Below are 23,431 nucleotides of genomic sequence, written 5' to 3' on the forward strand. Positions count from 1 at the left end.
TCTTGGACAATACTGTGGATTTGTTCGTTTTTTTAAGTGTGAAGATATAGAATTATTTAAAGAGAACTGTCATATAGATAAGAGTGTAATGGTTACGAGGGGGGAGGGGGAGAGATTGAGGGAGGCGTAGGGGGAGGAGAGGGGCATAAAGAAAACCAAATAAAAGGCGACGGAGGACAATCTGACTTTGGGTGATGGGTATACAACATAATCAAATGTCAAAATGATCTGGAGGTGTTTTCTCTGAATCTATGTACTCTGATTGATCAATGTCACCCCATTAAAATTAATTGTCTAAATAAAATTTTAAAAAAAGAACTGTCATGATGTTTTCAAGTTTCTTTCATGTTGTTTTCACATAAAAATGTGTCTAGATATATCTAGAAGTACATAAGGAGGTAAAGATAGAAATAAAGTCAATATGAAAAATCATTAGTCATTGTCAAATTAAGGTGCAGGCTAATAGTGTGGATGGTACCCAGACAACTTTGTTTTTATAAAAGAAAGAAGAAAGGAAGGAATGGGGACAGAGAGAGAGAGAGGGAGGGAGGGAGGAGAGAGGAAAGGAAGTGACATGTTACAGGTGGCTCTGAGAAACCATCGTCCTATATATGGTTTAAAAAGCAAACACTTGTACTCAGCCTTCAGTGTTCAGCCCAACTGCAGCCTCCTCCAGAAAGCCTCGTCCCGTCTCCCGGGATGGGCTGTGGGTCTCCTTTGTCCACAGCCCTTGTGCTTCCCCATCTGCACTGTAACTGCTTCCTCGCTTCTTTGCATCTCCCAACAAGACTGGTAGCTCTGAACTAGAACACCCAGTATCTAGAAGAGTGCTTCATGGAAAGTTCATGGGATAAAAAGGATAAAGGTATGGAGGAATGGAAAAATGAGGGGTTGTAGAAATGTACAAAGGATGAACAAAGGGTTCCATCCACCCCATCAGACTGGTTAATTCAGACCCCGGAAGCTCTACTGATCAGACAACCAATGTTTCTTCTCAGGACTTAAAACAGATTCCAGACCAACTTCCAGTACACAGTGAACTCCGCACATGTCCAAACTCACACAAAGAGCCTGGCTTTATTTCTATAGAATTTTACCAACTGATAGAATATCAGAATGGAGAGGGGGCTGGAGCCTACATCTAGTTTGAATGCTTCATTCTAACCGGGAAAAACAGAGAAAGAGTACTGCCCAGCTCACTCCTGGATGAGAGAGTGAAAGTAGTGCTTCTAAAATGTCAGCCTTTTACCTTCTGATATCATTCCCATCATGTTTTGAAAGAACAAACTGGGCAGGTAAGCAATTAAAATCTCTAATTGAAGTGGAGGCTCAACTTGGGCTCAGTATATTTTAAATATGTTCTCAATGCGTTCTTACATTTTTCACTCACAGACATTGCCTTGCAGAATGTGGTGCAATAGCTATAGCCATGTGAGTGCTCAGATTTATTCCTAAGAGCACCCAATTGCTCAAGAAAATGCAATCTTAAATAAATGGAAATTATCCATCCATCCATCCACCCATCCATCGCTTCCTCTCTCCCTCCCTCCCTCCCTCTTCACATCCATCCAAAGCCTCCCTCCCTCTTTACATCCATCCATTGAGTGCCATGATGTCAGACTCTATTGATACAGAGATGAATAATCCTTGTAGTTAAGAAGCTTAAACTCTAAGGGGGAAGGAGGTTCACCAAGTTATGACCAAAAGGAAATGCATGTGAATGTTCATGTCCACTTGGGCATAGAAAGTAAGGAAGACATGTCTACTCAGCAAAGGGAATAAAAACATCTAGCTCAGCCTTCAGCTTCCAGATATAACTGACTGGCTGTGTCAGAGAAAATTCTCAGTCAGAAAAACTAGTTTAAATGTAAAGGCATCGGAGAGTCACCAAAGCAGCCAGAACTTAAAGAGCCAAATCCTAGAAAGGGAGAAGAACAATGAAGTGAGCCCAGCACTTTCCTCTGTGACACTTTCCTCTGGAATCATTTGCTGATTTTTTTTTTAATTTTTTTTTTTACTTTATTTATTTCAGAGAACAGAGACAGAGAAAGAGAGAGGGGAGCAGGAAGCATCTCCTCTCATATGTGCCTGGACCAGGCAAGCCCAGGGTTTTGAACCGGCGACCTCAGCATTCCAGGTCGACGCTTTATCCACTGTGCCACCACAGGTCAGGCCTCATTTGCTGATTTTGAGGAAGAAGAACTAATCTAAGGAATATACACTTCTAGATATCAAGATTTACCGTAAAAAGCTACATTAATTAAGGCCACATTAAATCAACTCAGGAACAGACAAGTAATAAAATGGAACAGACTCTATAGATAATACTCTTGTGAAATGTGGAAAATATTTTTTTAAAATACACATGCCAAACCAACTGGATATCCATATGACAATGAATCCTAACCCCTACCTCACACCGTAAATATCATTTCCCAGTGAACTGTATATCTAGATGTAAAAGTTAAATCAATACAATTTTTTTTGTAAGAAAACAAAGGGGATATTTTCATAATTTGGGAGTAGGCAAATGATTCTGCAACAGGATATTAAAAGTACCAACCATAAAGGAAACAAATTCTAAATTTGATTACATTAAAATTGAAAACGTCTGTCAAAACGAACCATTAGGAGAGTGAAAAAGGCAAGACACTGAATGGGAGTAGATTCACACACTCAAGAAAGGACTTCTATCTAGAGTATACTAAGAACTTCTACAGATCAATAGAAAAGACAGACAACCCAAAAGAAAAAATAATAGGCAAAAGATTTTGTCAGACATCTAATCAAAGAGTATACCCAAATGAACATATAAGTGCATGAAAAGGTTTATTTATCAAGAACATACAAGCTAAAACCAAAACTGTGATACTACTAATACTCACTAGAATAGCTAAGCTTTTTCAAATGACAAGTCCAAGTGTTGGCAAGGATGCAGAGCAACTGGAACTCATTCACTGTTGGTGGCAATGTAAATTGGTACAACCATTTTGACAATATTTACTAAAAGTGAAAATACATCTATGATTCATCAATTTTAGTCCTGGGCTATACTTACAAGAGAAATCTGTAAATTCATGCAACAAAATATGTGTGCAAGACATATTTTGTGCCACTCATAATAGTGCTAAACTGGAAACCTAAGTGCCTATTAATAATAGAATGCACGGATATTATTTTGTATTCACCCAATGGACTATTACAGACCAGGGTTTTTCAATAGTGGCATAATCGGTATTTGGATCATAAAATTATTTGTGTCCTATAGGATACTTAGCAGTGTCCAGGACCTTGTACATGCAAAATTGCCCCCCACTTGAGAGCCATTGCTATGGACTATAGAGAAAAGAAAATAAATGAATTACTGCTACACATCATATTGTGAATAAATCTCATGAACGTAATATTGAAAGAAAGAAGCCAGACTCCAAAGAATACTACTGGATGCTTCCATTTATACAGAGTTCAAAAATAGGCATATGTTATTTATAGTGTTAAAAGTCAGAATGGAGGCAACCTTTGAGGAAGAAAGAGGTGATGACTAGTTAATGTCCTGGTTTTGATTTGGGTAGTAATTACAGAGGATGACAATTTTTGAAAATTTCAAAGAGATGTACTTTCTTATACATATATGAAATATTGTATGTATATAAGTATGTCTAGCTCAATAATAAGCTCACTTACTAAAAGTTTAGCTCAATGAGAGAACCTCAGATTCTAAAACAACGTTTTGAACCATCAACCATTAATCCAATGGCTTTACACAAACTTACAGCTAATTTAGGTGAGCCCCCAAATTCCTGGGAGATTCACAGACCTACCGTCCAAGACCTGGTAGTTCTAGACAAAAACAGCCCTCCTGCCCATGGAAACCCATCCACGAGGAATGCCGTCTCCAAGGATCGATCTCAGACATAGACTGACTTCTGATTTCACTTGCTTGGGCCTTGGATGCAACGTTGTTGTGTTTGCATCGAACATTTCCACACATTCAGTTTCAACATCTTTTCCCCTACTCTTCTTAATCCTGAGAAAACTTTAAAAAACCCTTTAGTCCTAGGAAGACATGAAATTATACTTATGAGAAGTCTTTTCATTAAGTACATTCAGGATGAATTAAAAGGATCCTGAGCTCTGGTCCTAAGAATGCAGAGACCAGTAAATAAATGTACTATTGAAATAAGATTAGCCCAGATGCTTAACCTACTTTGAGAACAAGCTGTTTCTAATGTTAAGGACCATCCATTCATATTTACATAATTAATTTACTAATTACAAAAAGTCTCAGCTGATCCTGTAAGCAGGCTTCACAGTGACTCATCCTTGGTTTTCACTTCTGTAGAAGTAATTGCCTTTCCTTGAAAGTAATGCAACTTTATTTAAAAAACAATACCCTATAATTTAGACCTTCTTATTAATTCAAGCCAGCCTTATCGCAAATAAAAATCGGTGGGGGGAGGTGACAAAAATGGGGTGGTGGTGGTGTCAAAACCTTTTCTTTGAAACTGAGAACCACAAGCCAAGAATATGGGGCTGTGAATATTTACAGAAAGCAGTTTTTCCCCAGAAAGAGGAAACGTCGTAATGCCATTTTTTAGCCAAAGAAAAAGCAGTTGTGTTACATCGGCACCAAAGCCAATGATACATACAACAGTAATTAGCGAAGATTACACAGTAATTAAAATCACGATGATTATGTGAGTAAGAATAATTTATACAATAATCCCCACGCTCACACTGCAATATGGTACACGTCCAACAGCAACAGTGTAGAGCCATGTTTGGTAATAAATTCAAGTCACAACATCACTAATTATGTAGTGATAGATCGGTCATTGAAATTTAGGGATAAATGGAGTCTCTGACCAGGAGACACACAATTTTATCTGGATTTCCGAAGGCTACCAAATGGGGACCACAAACACTCTAATATGTTTGAGTGTTGGTTTTCCCTTCTTTTTCTTCCTCCTTCCTTTCCCCCACCCCTCTCCTGTGCTTTCCTCCCTTCCCCCTTCCTCATTTATCAGCACCGTCTTGCTCACACCCATAATTCAACCTTCTCGTTGATGGAGACCATCTGCGTTGCTTATTATTATTATTTTTAATCCACCCAGTATCATTCTCCTGCTCCAGAGAAGGCTCCCTGTTGGCCTTTGGGGAAACGCCCTTCCCCCAATGCTCCTCTGATTTGGGTGGGAATGACCCTATCTCCCAGAGCTAGGTGAGAATACCAACTGGAGCCTGTATCCATTCTGACTAGTTCAGTGATGGATATATGACTCACTTTGGGCCAGTGAAAGTCAAGCTCGAGACTGCTATAGAACTGTTGAGACAAAGAAATCCTTTAGGGCAGAGGTCACCAGAGTTTTTCTGTAAAGGGCAAATGGCAAACGTTTTTAACTTTGGGGTTATAAGATCTCTGTCACAACTCCTTGATTCTGCCATTGCAATGCAAAGGTAGTCCTAAGTGACATGTTAAACAAACAAACAAACAAAACCCCCAAATATGGGCACTGCTGTGAACCAATAAAACTTTATTTACAAAAACAGGTCAAGGGCCAGATTCAGAAATGAATAGCTGTAGAACAGGGGTAGTCAACCTTTTTATACCTACCGCCCATTTTTGTATCTCTGTTAGTAAAATTTTCTAACTGCCCACCAGTTCCACAGTAATGGTGATTTATAAAGTAGGGAAGTAACTTTACTTTATAAAATTTATAAAGCAGAGTTCCAGCAATTTAAAGCATATAATAATAATTACTTACCAAGTACTTTATGTCGAATTTTTACTAAGTTTGGCAGAATAAATCTTTATAAAACAACTTACTAGAGTTAAATCTATCTTCTTATTTATACTTTGGTTGCTCCACTACCGCCCACCATGAAAGCTGGAACGCCCACTAGTGGGTGGTAGGGACCAGGTTGACTACCACTGCTGTAGAGGATGGGAAGCCACTGAAACCAGCAGAAACATCTATAAGACTTTCATTTTAGAGGGATCATACTCGCTAAAGAGGAGAGTATAGACCAAAAAGGGTAATGCTGGAAGGTCTTTGCCAGATCCAGGAAAGACGATGGTAGCCAGCAGAAATGAAGGGTAGAAGAGAAGAGTCAAGAGTATTTACATAAGTGAGGGCAGAACAGACAAGATTTAGGGATCAGCTGAATATAGGGATGGGAAGTAAGATGGCCCAAGATGACTCAAGGGCTCCCGCCTGTACAGCATCATAAATGATAGAAACACCAGAAGGTACTGATAGCACAGGCGTGTGGGGAGCAAGGCGTTTCCTCTTGGATATGCTGAGTTCAGACACCAGGAGACATCCAGCTGGCAATCTTCCCTGTGTGGGCAGTTAAACACAATTTAGAACATTTGGGAGAACATAAGAGCTGGAGGTCTAGATTTGGGAGTCATCTACTTATAGCAGGGGAGTTAAAATCACAAGAGGATTGTCTGGGATCAGATGGACAGAGAAACAGCCAGGTGAGGTCAGCATCCTGCAAACCCCCAGCAACTGGGGGCTGGCATAGGAAGAAAAAGACCAGAAAAGAGGGGTTTGAGGAGCACCAAGAAGCAGGAACGTCTCAAAGGCCAAGTGAACATTGTTGTAAGAAGAGTTGCCAAGGTAGGAGGAAACATCCAGAGAAAGATCAAGACTGAGCACGTCTTCTGATTTGTCTCCTTGGAAGTGGATGATGTGGTGGGAAAAGTTTCAACACATTGGTGGGGGCAGGCTCAGAGCTCAGGAAACGGAAGTATCATCGTGGGGAAGCCTGGCTCCAAAGGGAAGAAAAAGGAATAACTCAGCAGATCTGCAGGGCCATGGTGAGGATGTATTTAGGACGGGGGAGGGCCTGCAGGTGTTTATAGCCTGTGAGGAAGAACACCTGGAATGGGGGAAGTCAAGGATACAGGAGAGAGTGGGGATGCCGATGGCTCGCTGCACTGTAGGGACAGGAGAGACGGGACGGGACCTCATCTTCTGAGACCAGAGGGGAGATGGGGGCAGATAGAGATGAATTTACAGACATCACAGAAGCTAAGGCCATTATTATTTTTCACTGAATGAAACACTGATGTCTCCTGAGAGTGATGGGTAGGGTCTGGGGGAAAGTCAGAATGGTTTGGAATAATTGTCCAAAATAATGAGAGAAGCGACTGACCAGTGACAAGTCATTAGGAGTCTGTACAGTTGGGTCAGTCAATGTGTGTCAGTGCATGGACCCTGCAGAACTGTGTGAGGTCCCAAGGCTGGGGGTCCAGAGGGAAATGGGGCTGAAGCCTCCTTGGAAAGCTGCTGTGCTGTGAGGACAGGAGGCAGTGGACAGAGCCCCTTTCACACTCTCTGGAGGGCAGGATGGATAGGCCAGGGACACAGCAGGGGCCCAGGTGAGATGCCAGCCCCCGAACAGCCCTGACACCGCTCCTGAGCCAAGTGTGGCTGCCACCACCATGCCTGTAAACTGCCGCTCTGGGGGCTCTGGGTAATAGAGTGTCTGTCTCAGGAAGCTCTTGCATTTATCAGCAGCAGCTGCATGATTGCAAGGCTGTGAATCATAAAGCTTCACCTGTATTTCTCTGGAGTTGACATCCCTTATAAATAATACAGAGAATACTTTTTTTTTTTTGGCTTTCTCCCTCTCTCTCACTTTTAGAGTGACCTTTCTCAGTCAAATTGGAAATGTCCAAGAGATTCATTTATTGAGCTCCACGATGTACCAGGTAAAATGGGGGGTGAGTATACAGGGGCCTCGTTGTCTTCTACTCTAAAGAAGGGACACTGGGATGATCTGCTAGTATCTGTCAAGTTTAAAATGCAAAGGCTCTTTGACCCAGACAACCATTTGCCCGTGCGTGTCCGAGTGTGCATTTTTTTGAAGTCTTGCAAGTTAATAGCAACCCAGGAGACAACTACAAGTGAAACAAGAAGACTATAGTTAATAAACCGTGGCATAACTTTAAGATCTTTTACATGAATTCAAAAGAATGTGCTAGTCTTAGGCGTACTGAAAAGGAAAGGTTGCTGGGGTCTACGGCTGAGAAAAAGAAGCACAATATAAGAATTTACGTACAGCATAATGTGCGTAATATAGCATCACATCACTTATGGTTTTTAAAAGTCCACAAATAGGCTGTGTATTTACTGTAAGAACGTACATGTTTATAAGTATTTAGAAAAAGATATGGAAGGATACTCGCCAAACTGAAGATGGTTAATACCTTTGTAAAGGGAGCTGAGATTGGGGTGGTGGCCAAGAGAATTTTAACCTTCTCAGTTATATTTTGAGTTCTTGAGTGGGCGACATTTTCACAGATTACCTGAGAATCTATGACTAGAAAGAGCTGGCTGTCAAGGCACCTGAACTCTAGGTCTATCCTTGCTATAAATTTGGCTAAGATAATTCCCTCTGCGGACTTCAGTCTTCTTCCTTTGCAAATGAGAAAACTAGACCAGATAATCCCAGTGGTTCCTTTTAACTCAGAAGTTCTAGAATCTTTAAATTGTGAACACAATCCAAGGATAGGGCTAAAAAATTGCAGGGTTTAACGCCATGTGATCTGGCCCTCAACAGATTCCTAATATCTTTTGGATGGATGTTGAATATTGAATAACAACTCCTATGCAGTTTTAATATTAACAAGTCAGCTCTTTGCCAGTAGACTTTTCCAGGTGAGTGATCTACCCCCTGGATAAATGTCAAAGAGCCACGGCAATGTAGAGAATACAAATACAGGCTTTGGAGGGTTCAAATCCTGGTTCTTCCACTTACCTGCTGTGGGACAATGAGCAAATCACTGAACCTCTCTGAGTCACATCAAGGCTGCATCAGAAAGTTTCTGTTCCAGCCTTGATGTTACACTCAGTTATTCACTCAACAAGCATTTAGTGAACACCAGTGTGTGCTAGTCCTGGGGACACCGACACAAAGAAAACAGACAAGACGCTGAGAGAAGTTTCTTGCCTCCTGCCCCAGGACTGTCCTTGGTGCAGGCACCTCCGCTCTGCACTGAGCTGGTCACAGGACGTGGAAGGGGAGAGGACGGAGAAGGGGAAAGAGGCCTGGAGAGGGCTGCGTGGGAAAGCTGAGCACTAACCGCCTGAGGAGCAGCTATGGGGGCTGGGGGAGGGCCAGCCGTGCCTCCCCTCTGGGCCCCGGATTCCTGTTCTGTCACATGGAGCTGATGCTGTCTGTCTCGAATAGTTCCTCTGGGCATCAAATAAATACACTAATAAGGCAGCTAATTTTCTTGAGCTCTTCTGAGTTGCCAGGCTCAGCATGAAGAACGACCTCCAAACCATCTCATTAACCTGGACGGCAACCCTGACTTACTCACGAGGAAGCAGGAACAGAGAAGTGAAGCAACATGCCCCAAATCTCACAGCTGCAGAGGAGCAAACACAGGGTTGGGATCCAGACGTGTGCCGCGCTCTGCCTTCAGCCCGTGGACTGAAACCGCTGCCGCCTCCCCTCCCCCCCACTCAAATGGGTGTCAGACCCTTGAAAGAGTGTAGTTCAAGGACTGCGGATCCTTATCATGCACGCTTGTCACAGTTATAATTATGAAACCCGGAGATTACGTTAATGAACATCCACGCTGCTCTGGCTGCCTCCAGTTCTGCCTCTGTTGCCTTATACCCTAGCTGGCGGGGGAAAGCCAGAGCGCTCAGCTATCAGGAGAAAAAAGGTCCTCATCATTCGGGGTTCACAGAGGGCACGGCTCTTTCTCCGCACAGCCTTTGTTTTTTAATTAAAAGCAGTAATCAGATGATCTTGCTTTAATTAAATCCCCAGATGCACTCCATTGTCAGAGGCTTTCTCTTTGATAATTTCGACATCAAACCTTTCAGCCTAAGATGAACCACAGTCCTGCGCCCATTTGCCTGTGCCCGAAAGGTCAGCGTAAGCTCCCGCCCTCCTTTCTGTACAGACAGCTCCCTGCTTCACAGCCAACACGTTTCAGGCCAGCAAAGGGTTGTCTGGGTTTGCTCCATTCATCTGTGACTTTTTTATCTGATCACATTGGTTCCTCTGTTATCAGAGCAGTGTGCATTTCTTCCTAATTATGTACCAGCTTAACCCATAATTTCTGATTTACGGTTATTAGCTCTCAATTACAAGGGGGCCACCACTGAAAAGGAAAAGCAAATGAGCTGAGAGGAACGGAACTGAGAAGCAAGAGGGAAGATGGAGTTAAGTCCCACAACAAAGGGTGAATCCCAAGGCTCGTGGTTTGGAGCAACTCCACCAACCTGTGAGGGTCCCGTCTCAGGCCATGAGGGGACCCACCTCCCTCTTTGGCAGGGAACATATAAAATCATGATGTTCAAACAAGGCTAAAATCTCTGAAGGACAAATCATCCAGCCTGTCTTTATACTGATTCACCATTAAGAAAAATACAAAACAGCAAAACCCTCAAGTGAATTATGTTGCTTAAAACATTTAAAATAGAGACCTCCAAATGAAAAACAAGAAGAATTTGCCTTAGATAGAAAGCAACTATAATAAATACACAGCTATTTAAAAAAATGTTCACTCCCTACTGTTTAAAATCATTTGGAAAACCACTCCTTATGGAGAACTTCATTAGATCCTCATCTTTTCAACTATTTGGGGCAATAAATACAATTATACTTCCTATTCTTCAGATGAGGAAGTGAAGGCTCAGAGAAGGTAACTCACCTCCTCCAGTCATACAGCTTGGAAGTAGCAGGGTCATACCTCAAACTGTCCGGATCGTGACTGTCCTTGCATAGACCAGAAGAAATGGAAGACTTGCATAATAGCCTTCAAAGTCCAAGATTCTTTGCGATATTGGCCATCCACAGGCAACAAGGAGATACTCTTACCTGGGGCTGTGGACGTGGCTGCTGATGGCTGACTGTCGAGAGGATGTCCTCAAGGGGTCTGTGGCCAGGGACAGAGTACAACTCAACCAGGACTGCAGACTGCCCTCTGGCTGGGAGCTGAGGATGGAGACATTATCTCTAAAAGCAGAATGCAAGATACTGTCACCACAATGGCAACCACAGTAATAGCAATAACTAGATAGTCACCCCTCAACATAAGCTAGGCCTTGTGCTAAGTGCTGAACATGCATAACCTCAAGCAATTCTTACAACACCATCCCTGCGGGGTGGGAGCTGGGGGTGTCCCATTATAAAGATAAAAGAATGGAATCTGAGAAGGCCAACTTGGGTCTTGGCCAAGGTCACCCAGCTACTTAGTGATGAAGTTGAGATGCAAACCCTGATCGCTCTGGTTCCAATACCCATGCTACTAGTAACCGCTCTTCCTCAGGAAGAGAAACACTCTAATATGGATGTTGAGGCATCTCCAATTTCAGAGTGCACTTGTCAGTTAGTTTTATACCAAATGATACGTTCATGGAATATGCAAGGTGTGACAGTCTTAACTCCTTGCCTGCCTTTGCCGGAGTCTTTGTGGACAGAGTTTCTACTTCTATGCCCCCTAATTCTGAAAGCAGCCCAGGGAGAGAGTCCTGTGTGGGCCTCTTATTGATATGGGCACTCAGTTATGCCAGGCATCATGGGAAGGGCAACAAACATAAACCCAACACTGATCCTGTCCTCAAGAACCCATCTTAGCAGAGTAGACACCTGTGTAAATACTCATGGAATGAAGGAGAAAGTTCTCAATGCCATAGAGTAGGACAGAAAGTCGGTTCTAAGGACAATAAAGAGAGGTCTTGATTTGTTCCTTGGAAGCACAGGGAAGGCATCATAGTGTCAGTTGAGCTTCATCGTGTCTGAAGTTTAGGGCCTGTCCATTCAGGGTCTGGCGGAAGGAATCTGAGGTGGAAGGAGCAGCACACACACCGGTATGGAGGTCGTGGAAAGGCAAAGCAGGGATGATATGGGAAGTAGGAGTCCCAGGTAGAGAAGGAAGTAAGGGTCAGCATCTGCAGGGCTCCAATGTCAATATAAAACATCTAGCCTGACCAGGTGGTGGCACAGTGGGTAGAGCGTTAGACTGGGTCAAAGAGGACCCAGGTTTGAAACCCCAAGGTCCCCGGCTTGAGTGCAGGCTCATCCAGCTTGAGCACAGGCTGACCAGTTCAAGCACAGGGTTGCTGGCTTGAGCCCAAGGTCACTGGCTTGAGCAAGGGGTCACTCACTCTACTGCAGTCCCTCAGGCAAGATACATATGAGAAAGCAATCAATGATCAACTAAGGTGCTGCAATGAAGAACTGATGCTTCTCATTTCTCTCTCTTCTTGTGTATCTGTCCCTATCCCCCTCTCTCTTTCTGTCTCTGTCAATAAATAAATAAATATATAAATAAATAAATGTCTATTTTGAGGTAATGGGGAGCCATTGAAGGCATTTGAGGAGGAGAGTGGCATAATAATTTCTGGGCCTCTCCCTGTCTAAAAGAAGTGGGCAGTTCAATAATATGTCCCCCACACTGTATGTTTTGACTGCGGAGTCAAAGGTCTCAGGGGCATTGCTGATGGTTCTCCAAGTGGGGGTGGATGGTTCCTCTGCAGGCTGGACACAGAACCAGGGGTCTGCTCCTGGCTTCAGGGTAAGCCACTCAGGTCTATTCAGGGTTAACTTACATCTCCTTTCTGCCACTGCCGCCACAGTCCACTGCCGTCTGGACACTAGAAGGAGACACAAGAGAGAGACTGTTAGCCCTGTGCTGCCAGGGACCAGGGAAGAACACTCTCATAGATGTTAAACAAACTTGGGTTTGAGCCCCACTTCCAACCTTTACCACTGTATGATCTTAGGCAAGTCATTTGCCTTCTCTGAGCCTCCCGTGCTCCTTTGTGAAATGTGGCTGACAACGGGGTTCTGCCTCCAGCGTGTGGGGCAGATGAAGTGAGAATACTCTTGCACAGATCATGGTTCTTGGCAAAGAGATAGTGCTAATTAAAAGGTAGCAACCATTATCACTACTCTAAGTACAACTAGTGCCGCTGTTGTTCATAGCACCATTATTGTCAACAAGCAAGACATTTGTTTTATGTTCCTAGTCAGTGCTGGCAAGTCAGACAAGAGGGAAAGTGGTCAGCTTCCCAGGGCATTCTGGGAAACTCCAAAACTAACAACAATGATGGCTGTTTTTTTTTACAGAAAACCCCTTTGTTCCACAAATTCATTTTACACACGACCTCATCTAACCACCTTGCCTGTCTCCATGTTAGAGATGAGCAACCTCAGCCTCATCAAAGGTCACACAGCTCTGAATCCCAAGTCTGTAAGAACTATTCAGCTCATGCTCTTCACCAGAGTGCAACCACCCAGTACGCGGGTGCAGACAGCCAACCCACAAACCTTAGACCCCTAAGGCCTCGCTGAGTCCTGGCTCCTAGAACAGGACCTCTTCAGTCTCTGCTGGAATCCAGGCAATTCCTTCCTTGGAGAACCTGGTAACTTCCTCCAAGATATGCATCTGTAGCTCTGTGGCCCCTGCCCTTAAAGACCCATCTCTCTCGGAGCTTCTATAACATCTACCTGTCCCCACCAGACTGCCAGAGCCCCTCACGGGCCAAAAGCAGGTCCTATTCACCCTATAGCCCCAGGGCTCAGGCCAAACCAGAAGTTCTCTCAGGATGCTTGTTGAATCTAAACAAGAAGAGCCTGCAAACTTTAGCCATTGGCCAAATCCACACTACAAATCTGTTTTTATAAAGTTTTATTGAAGCATAGCCAAGTGAACTCATTTACATTTAGTCTGTGACTACTTTGCTCTCCAATAGCAGCAGAGAGTAGTTGACACAAAGATCACATGGCCCCAAAATCCTCACATAGTTACTATCTAGCCTTTTGAAGAAGAATTTGCTGACCTCTCCAGTAGACCAAAAGCATCTTTTGTGAATGGCCCTGTGAGGGGCAGAATGATGACCCCAGACATGTGGTGTCTTAATCCTTAATCCCAAGGACTGGTGACTATACCTCCTGACATGGTAAAAGGGACTCTGCACATGCAGTTAAGATTAAGGATCTTGAGGTGGGAGGTTTTCCTGGATTATCCAGGTAGGTCCCATCTAATCACCCATACCCTTAAAAGCAGAGAACTTGCCCCAGATTTGGTCAGAGGGAGATGTCACAATGGAAGAATGGTACAACATGCAACATTTCTGGCTTTGACGATGGAAGGGGCCATAAGTCAAGGAATGTTAGAATCCTGCAGAAGCTGTAAAAGGAAAGGAAGACTCCCTTAGAGTCTCCAGAAGGAACACAGCCCGGCAGACACCTTGATTTTAGCCCAGGGAGGTCCACGTTGGACTTCTAACCAACAGAACTGCAAGATAATAGAACCTGTGTTGGTTTAAGCCACTAAATTTGTGACCATTTGCTGGAACCATCATAGACAACCCCTGGAAAAGAACCAAGGCATTTCTGGTCAAAGTGACCTTAACTCCTGAGGAGCTATATAAAATTTCTGATGAAGCTGTTAAAACAAACCACTTACAAATATTTTTAAAGTGTTTTTTTGTTAACAAAAGTGGTCAATGTGAGTAGACTCAACTCTTGCCCAGCAAGTGACGCGAGTCTTTTCTGAAGCGCCGCTGGGCTGGGGCCGCAGAAAGGACACTAGATGGAGAGAAGAGGTGGCTGAGTCCAGCGCCCTGCTGTGTGGCCCCGGCTTACTCTCCTCCCTGCTTGGGATCTAGCATCTCCATTTGTGCAATGAGGAGTTTGAATCAACGGGCCAAGGCTTGTCCAAATTAAATGCTTGAAAATTATATGCAATTGAGAGGATGTACTCGGGCCCCAAAGCAGGTGTCCTGGGCCTTTTGCGCAAATCTTTAATGAAGAATACAGAAAGAACTTTCATCTCCACAAAAGCACAACACTAACTTGAATTTTAGTGCAATATTGGAGGGTTCACAAGGGTCGTATCTAGAACTCATGTGTGGACACCCTCTTCCTTTGTTCTACCAGTTCACAGACCCCAGGTTAAGGACACTGGTTCCAGCCAATCAAAGAGGCTAAGAATAATATGGTTGGTGAGGCCCCTTTGGAAATAGAGGGTTCTCGGTAGATAGGGCTACATCTTCTGAAATGTTCATAGCAAGAGGAATAGAACTAAGGTCCTTTTGGCTCAAGCCATAGAGGTCAACAGTGTGGAGTCACTCTTAGAAACAAAGGGGTGAGTTGTACATGGAACAAGGTTTCTCGTGCCCACAAGCAGGGAGGACTGGCCACCATTGGCTGTAGCAGGGGTGGCACTTGAGCCCAGATGATGAAGCGGGAGGGGCTTCGGGCCCAATCCCCACTCCGGAATCCCACGACTCTGGATTAAAAGAGCCTGTGTCCACAGATCCTGCTGGGTGCCTAGGCACCCGAATGTCTCCATAATCCTAAAGCAACTCGACTTGAATTCTGCAGGAAGCGAGGTCTCTCTGCTGGACAGCCAGGCGTACTTCCTCACATACGCCATTCGACTGAACAACAATCTTCAATTGAACCCAGCACAGGAAAGTCTTTATAGCACAATATAACCAACAAAGGCTATTAATTTGTGACCACTGTTCACCCACGCCGACTCCATGAGTAAGAGTCCCATGGAGGGCAGGGAGCTCAGTGTTTAAATTCACCCCTTCTGCAAGGGCTCTTTCCTCCCCAGACTAGACACCCGTAACTTCGAGATGTCCCGTTGTGCTGACATCTTCTCTTTGCTCCTGCGTATCTAACCCATGCTCTCCACCCTGCTAGGTGCCCAGGAGGCTGACCTGCATGGACCACATCAAGGGGCTTCACTGCCCTATGGCTTCCCCTTGGACTCAGCCAATGGGAACTCAATGATAGTTGGAGGGACAGAGGAAAAAAAAGGCAGGGTGGAGTATTTATTCTCTTGGGTTTCTCCCTGTAGCCTCTCCTCATCCCCTCTTTCTTTCTTTCCTTCCTCTTTCCCTCCCTCCCTTCCAACAACTGCGCCTCTCCTCACCATTTCAGGTCCAGCAGAAACTACTGCGCCCAGGAAGCTGCCCCACCCTTAGGCATCATTTTCTCAACACTTCCCCATTATCTTCTTAAGTAGTCCCTTTATTAAGCTCCCTCATTAGGGGTGTGCCTTGGGGTTCCTGCCAGCCTCTATTACAATAGGTAAATCTCTGCTTTCTGCTGGAACAGGAAGAACTGGGGTTTCCAGACCAATATTTTACACGACAAGCAAGCAGGCAGCAGGTATGACACATCACTGCACTACTAATATCTGCTACATCCTTTATCACCACGAGGTGGGGGGGGGGGGAGAATGGTGGAGCATCTAAAGGGGCAATCTTGTAAGAACATGAGATTATCAGTAATCATCATTAGCCCTGCCTAAGCCTGTAACTCTGAAAAAGAACCAGCAACGAGAAGAAAAAAGATATAGGTATGGATGCTTATTGAAAATAACCCCACATTTTTATAGCATCTGGGCACTGGCTGCATCTGCCTGTGAGATGATAGCATGGATTTTGCACAGAAGCTCTGAGGTGGAAGTCAAGGCCTGCCAGGCATTCTTTTTGTCCAGTCAAGATAAAATACCACCCAGACCAAGGGTGGTGTCCGGCTGGGATCGCACACTGCCTAACATTTAGGACTATTTCAACCAAGCAGAATATATTTAAAATAAGGGGCCTGGGTTAGGAAGGGCTTCCGAAACCTCATCATACACTTATGGCATGAGAACATGCTCAGCGCACCTGACCCCAGTATCCGGAAGTGATCTGGAGGGAAGGTCTAGGGGGAGAAGTGGGAGACGGCTTTTAGGCAGAGGCAGGAGGAGTTCTGTCTGATTCTGAGAAGCATTAAACCAGATGGGGAGGCAGCACCATGGGTTATTGAGTTTGTGCTCCATGGTTCAATGAGCCCTTGAGTTATAAGAGTTTGCATTGGTGTAAAAAGAGGGTTCTACTTAAAGGAAAGAGTTTGAGACCCACTGACCCTTTCACCACATGAAGAAAGAATATCCAGTCTGCAAGCTCCATGAGCAGGTCCATGTTTGCCTGTTCCCTACTGTAACTCTGGGTGTCTTACATAGGAGGTGCTCCACTAAGATGATGATGATAAAGACAATGATGATGATAAAGACAACGACGACAGTGATGGTGCTGATAATGATGGTAATGATGATGATGATGATGATGATGATGATGATGGTGGTGGTGGTGGTTGCGGTGAAGATGATGGTGATAATGACAGTAATTTTAATGTTGACTGGGCAAACTGCGAGCCCGTGGGAGACCTGTCCATGGTTCTGATCTACTTGGCGGTGCAGCCGAAACTGGGACTTCATCACCTGACACGTGTAGTCAGTGGTTCTTTCTCTCACCTTGGCACATGAGCTTTTACAGAATAACTTGTGCAAGGAATTTGTGTGCAGAGGATTGATGATGAGCAAGATAATTAAATGTCTTCTGCTGTATTCTTTTAGGGTGAGTCTCTGCCAGACAACTCCAGGTTGAATACAAACACTGCCTAGGAAGCAAGACATGAATGCACTGGGCCCACTTCAGAGTGACAGACACCAGTTCCCCAGAATGACTGGCTGGTTACTTGGCAGAAAACAGAGACCTTGACAAGAAAAAGGAGGGAGAGCCATGTTTGACAGGAGAGCAGAGCTTGATCATCAGATGTCTGCACACCTGATGATGGTGAGGGAGTCAGCCTGGAGGTCCAGTCACAGCCCCGTCCCTGCCTGTGTGTGTGGGGCCGGTCCCTGACTTCTCTCAGTTCCAGTGTGTCATTGTGAACTTGGGGTGATATGGTGCCAACCACGGAGAACTGCGAGAACAACATATGCAAAACAGGTAGGTTGCACAGCCTGGCGCAAAGCCCTCTGGAGAGGGTGCCTATTATCAGAACCATCATTTACTTCCTGTGATGCCAGAGCAGACATTGTAGTTTGGAGCTCTCACTTCCCACAAGCCCCTGGGCTGGGTATCTGGGCCTTCCGTGCTACAGAGAGGCTTGGAGAGCCGGGTGACCTCTGTGGCATCGTTTAAACATGTGCCTGCCTACGCAAGGGTCCTGTGTTTAATTTGGAATGTGGTGTCAACCGTTTTAGAATAAAGGAGAAGTTCTTTAAGCTTTTCCCCAGTTCTAGGGCACATTAACTACTCAGAAAGAGGGGAGCAAATGTAAGAGCATTGTAGGAAAAGAGATGTGGACAGCTGCAAAGCCCGTCCTACTCTGTAGTGGGAACCTCTGCAGTCTGGCCAGAGCCTGGGCCCACTAGTAAATAAACTCACTCCGAATCACGCCCTTACTGGCAGCTGCAATCTTTGGTTAGGCCCAGATATTCCAACTTGTCCCACTGCATCCTAATGGTAGCCAAGTAAAAGGCTACATGTTGGAAAATATACTGCTGAACTCAACACAGCAATAGAGGATTCTTTCTAGAACATTCATCTCAGATTGGGCCGGCTGGGATGGATACATTCTCCACTGACCCAGGAGTCAGGGGTTACCCATTGACCTCTCCACACTCCTCCCAGCCCTGCCCAAACCACCAGCCAAGGAGATGGAGCAGCCGCAGACCCTGCACCAGGATAGACGGGGCTGTCAGCTGACGCGTCCCTCATTCCACGACTAATGAGTGTGCTCCAGGCCTGGGGTAACAGCTTAAAGCATGTCTCTATTAATCTAAAGAGGCTGACGCCACAGTCTTAAGTCACCACGCAGGGCTCCAGAGGAGGCACGCACGTATTTAAATGTTGCCGCGCAGCCCACCTGGCTTTCTGAGCGCGTCACCACATTTCCAGCCTGGAAGGCCTGTTAGACTCGGATCTAATTCCCAACATGGGGAAATGAGACTTTTTATCATTTGAACAAGTCTCTGCAAGAACTTGACCTCCAGCTGAAGCACCACTCTCTCTCCCTCTCTCTCTCCCTCTCTCTCCCGGGGTTGGGTCTGAATCCTAATTGAGAGTTCAGTTGGGAGAAGTACCTTGGACAGATCCCTCAGGCTCCCATCCAAACCTCTTATCCAGGTAACAAGACAATTAAGAGGGGAGGGCAGCGCCAGCCGCCAGGCTGGGGAAGAGCAGAGGCGGGCACTGAGCCGGCACGGGGAGCTCTGCTCGGGACAGTGGCTCCACAACCAGCAATGCGTTTATTCCTTTTCTACTGTGGATAACCATGTTAACTGCACTGTGACCAGACAAATGGTTGGTACAACAATACTTGTCTGAAATGTGTTGAGACTTCTTTGTGGGCATTTCCCCCCAGGCTTCTCCCATCCTGACGCTAGTGCTGAAATCTATGCTCCTTGTAAATTTTAGATCCAAGGTTAGGGCCAAGGCTTGCTGAGCATAAAGACATTTTTAGGACCATGTGGGGTGGGGGCCGGCTTCGCAGGCTCACCACCCTGGCCCAGAATGGCTTGGGCTAGGTACAATGCTCTGCTGTCTCTGTCTTGAACTTCTGAATGAATTTTGAACAAAAAGAGCCATATTTTTATTTCACCGGGAACCCACTAATTACGTGCGTGGCGTTCTGGGGCATATCAGGGAACCAGGCAAGTCAATGGGCCATTGCAAGGGGGGCAGAAAGGGGGGGAAAGGGAAGGAGAGGGTGGTGGGAGGTAGGGTGGAGTAGGAGGGGAGGAGAGGAGAGGAGAAATGCTTCTCTTTCACTTGCCTTCCTCAGGCATAAAGCGATGTGGGCAGCTCCAAAGCCCATCCTGCTCTGCAGCGGGAACCCTGCAGTCTGGCTGAAGCCTGGGCCCAACAATAAACAAACTCATTCCGAATCATGCCCCTCATGGCAGCTGCAACCTTTGGTTAGGCCCAGGTATTCCAACTTCTTCCACTGCAGCCTCGTCTCAGCCAATTTAAAAGAGCGTGTGTTGGAAAAAGTACAGCATACGCTCAGCACAGCAATGGAGGGCTCCTGTCTGCAGCATTTGTGTCTGCGGTCTCAGTCCCAGGTGGGAATCTGCTCCCTGCTCCTTGTCACACCTTCTGCCCAGCCCCGCCCCATACCCCCAAGCATGGCCCTTCTTCTCCCCTTGCCAATTTTGTCATTTTTTAAAATAACTTTTTTGTTTATTTGTAAAGGAGTCTCTTGCTATGCAAGTGAAAATGGTTCAAAAGCCTTGCCCGTGGGCCAAAAACCAAAACACCAGTGTCCAGAGCCGCCGATTCCCTTCCTAGGGAGTGCAAACACTGGCACGTCTATTAATAGAAAGCTAGCCCAAGCATCAAGTGGGCAATGTCGGCTACGGGGGTTTGTAATTACAGACGTTCATTCTGTCATGACGCTAATAAAACCGGAGGAGGGGGCGGAGGACGGGACACCCCTCCATGTAATCACGGGCTGGGAGCAGCTGCAATGTCGTATTTGCCTTTCCACCAACAATTTGGCAGCTGAACAAATTAGCAGGGTGCGGTGGAGATATTCAGAATCTGCACGGAAGCCATTTTGACTGAAACAGAAGGGTTTTTTTTAGATAAAGCCCTCTCTTCAGAGGCAAGAACAGGAGGTTTTAGAGCCGCAGGGTCTCGGCTGCAATGATGCCGAGCAGAAGCCCCTTCATGGGAAAGCTGGAGGTTACAGGCCTCTGAGCAGCTTATGAGCCGCCCGGGCCTGCAGCGAGGGAAGAATGGGTTCCCATTCTAAAGTCAGCTGTTTAATGTGCATCACTTATGGGAGCAACGTCTCCTAAAGAGGGTGCTGGTAGAGCCGGGTGAGGGGTGTGCATGTTCACTGCAGACATTTTAGAAAATAGAAATAAGCTTGAAAGAAAAAATTTAGGTCAGCAGTAATGCCTTCCCTCCCGGGACAGAGTGTTGGCACGTTTCCTTCCAGTCTTTTTCTGCGACTAGGTTTGGTCAGTTCTAGACTCCCGTTCTTCCCACCCGCTAAACCACAGCTGACCTGCCACTCTATTTCCCTCACTTCCAGTCTCACGCCCACATCTCCCACTGGTTAGCTGCTGGCCCTGCCCTCACCCCAATGAGAGGAGTGTGACAGGCAAGGGTCCGGGTAGGACACTGAGCAGTCTTGGGTTCTACCTCAGCGTATAATGCTAATCTGCTGTGTGACTTTGAAATTCTCTGAGGTCACGATCCTCGTGTGCAAATGGAGAAGTTCTAATGTTTGATTGTTCTGGACTAAGAGCTGCTGATGCAGATGTGCACAGGCGTGGCTAGCCAGAATGACCAGTTGCTGATGCAGATGTGCACAGGTGTGGCTGGCTGGTGCTGGGAGGGGACCACATCTGAAAGTTAGGTTAAGGCGCCCTGTCCCTTATCAAAGCAAAGAAAACATCTCTCCCCACTGCCCAGGCTTTGCTGCAGAGTCTGGGGTGGGGGCAGAGGTGCTGCTGTCAGCACGGCAGCTGTAATTTCTGAAGAAACAACAAGCTAAGGCTATGATGGCAGCTCTGGGGTCAGGGTGCTCTGGGCCATTTGCAGGAGCTGTGCCCCAGCCAGGACACTTCAGACTCTTTCTGGCTGAGTAGCCCATTCATGGCCCTTGAGTGGCCACTCATGGCAGCTTGAGACTTGGGTGGAGAGGGTGAGATGCAGCCAGTGTTTCGAGGAAGGCGAGAAGCCCTGGCGTTGAATTTGAGTGGTCGCGCCAATCACCAGCCACCTGATACTGCATCCTTGAATCAGTTGTTGCCTTCACAGACTTTCTTATTCTGCACAAACACGGCTTACATTCTCGCAGCACTTACACGCCCGGGCACTGTGCTAAGCGATGTTCATCTGTTATCTCATTTAACCTTCACAAATGACCCTATGAGGTGCATAGTGGGTTGAATATATAAAATGTCTATAAAATCAAAAGCGGGTGAACCTTAGCAATTTGAAGTGGTTTGTGCATTAGTATCATGTCCACTTGACAGATGAGGGAATTAGGCCCAGAGCGGACATGGAACTTGCCCAAGATCACACAGCGGAGTCCCTTTGCAGCCATTCCCCCAAATGGCTCCACTCCCCAAAGGCTTGGCAAGCTGGGCAGGGTGGCATCCTGTCTTTCCCCACCTGAGCTGGCCAGATACCTGCCACCCCTGAACACATCTGGGTCTCCCAGCAGATGCAGCCCACAGACCCCTGAGTGGGAGCTCTGGCCACCAAAGACCACAGCGCTCCCCAAGGTGCCACCCACCTCTTCAGGGGTGCCACCCACCCACTGGGCCCCCTGAAGATTACCTCTCTGTGTCACTGTCGCTGGACACCACTTCTTCCAAGGCCGCCTGCAGGTCGGCAATCCTCCGTATGGACGTCTCCAAGTCTGTCTGGAGGGTTTGTCTTATGGCTGCAAGCTCCTCCACATACTTCTCCTGGACATGGAGATCACGAGCACAGTGAGCCTTGGACAAGGACCCGCCACCCATGAGAGCACTGGGGCAAAGACAGACCCCAGGCTCAGCCCAGTGCTCACCCAGCACCTACTAACATGGTGGGTCCCCCACGATGGCCTCTCTGTGAACGGCTTATCAAACCCTCAGATAAATGTTCTGAATTTTATAGAGAAAATGGATGCTTAGGGCGTCCAGGCATGGCCCATGGACAGAGCTCACAGACCTCTGCCGGGGGTCTGAACCCAGGTTGTCTGACTCCAGAGACACACTCTGAAGCTGCCAGGTGCAGAGGCAGCACTCAGTACACCTTGGGCAGATGAGTAAATGCAGGAGCCAGTGAAGGCTTCCTGGAACTGTCAGGGAGGATGTTTCCGGAAGCTGAGTCTGTGCCCTGGGGATGGATCTGGAGTGGGAGGCTGGGGGGAAGGGCAGAAAGAGAGTGGTTCTCTTTCAACTCTGTCACCTCGACTCCCCCAACTTCCTGTCCTGACTTTCTGTCCTCTGAGGTAGCAAAGGCGAAGATGGCGAGCCCAGCGGGCTCCCGCCAGAGCAGGCCAAGACTGCTGGCATTTCCTGAGAGCTTCCTGTGCCCAGCTCTGTGCTGTGTTTTACACTCCTGACCTCCTGACCTCACTCACTCCTCACGAGCTCAACAAACGGGTCACTCTTACTGCTCCCATTTCACAGATGAGAAAGTGAGGCCCGGAGAAGAGAAAGCCAGCAGCAGCGCTGGTGCAGCTGACTCTCTTCTTATTCCTCACGCTTTTACTCTCTGACTCCACCATAATCAGATGTTGCTCAGACCCTGGAAAATCTCTGACTTCCATTAGCTACACATTATACCTCTACTCTATAACACGATGATTGTCAACCAAGGGTGAGCATGCCCCCCCCCCCCGGGACAACGGGCAATGTGCAGAGACAATTTTGGCCATCACAACTTTGGGGGTGGTACCTGGCATCGAGGGGGCGGAGGCCAGGAATGTTGCCCCGCATTCTAAAATGCACAGGGCAGCCCCCACCACAGAGAATGGCCTGGCCGAATGTCAACAGCGCCCCGTCTGAGAATCCCTGAGTTAAACCTGGAAACTCATCTTCAGGAAATTAATTCTAAAGGGAAGAAACAAAAAGGTAGAGCCAGGCTCTGCACTT

At 46.3% G+C, this 23,431-nt stretch overlaps 1 protein-coding gene across 1 annotated transcript in view; it reads right to left on the reverse strand.

Moving 5' to 3' along the window:
• MYO18B (myosin XVIIIB) overlaps positions 1 to 23,431 on the reverse strand; it is a 232,770-nt gene that overhangs the window by 9,817 nt on the left and 199,522 nt on the right. The window contains exons 40-42 of the mRNA XM_066370610.1: positions 22,128 to 22,258; positions 12,585 to 12,629; positions 10,852 to 10,989 (exon numbers count right to left, since the gene is read on the reverse strand). Coding sequence (XP_066226707.1) covers positions 10,852 to 10,989; positions 12,585 to 12,629; positions 22,128 to 22,258 — 314 coding nt within the window. The remainder of the gene's footprint in view (positions 1 to 10,851; positions 10,990 to 12,584; positions 12,630 to 22,127; positions 22,259 to 23,431) is intronic.

The sequence above is a fragment of the Saccopteryx leptura genome, chromosome 2 (genome assembly GCF_036850995.1).
Source record: "Saccopteryx leptura isolate mSacLep1 chromosome 2, mSacLep1_pri_phased_curated, whole genome shotgun sequence".
Classification (NCBI taxonomy): Eukaryota; Metazoa; Chordata; class Mammalia; order Chiroptera; family Emballonuridae; genus Saccopteryx; species Saccopteryx leptura.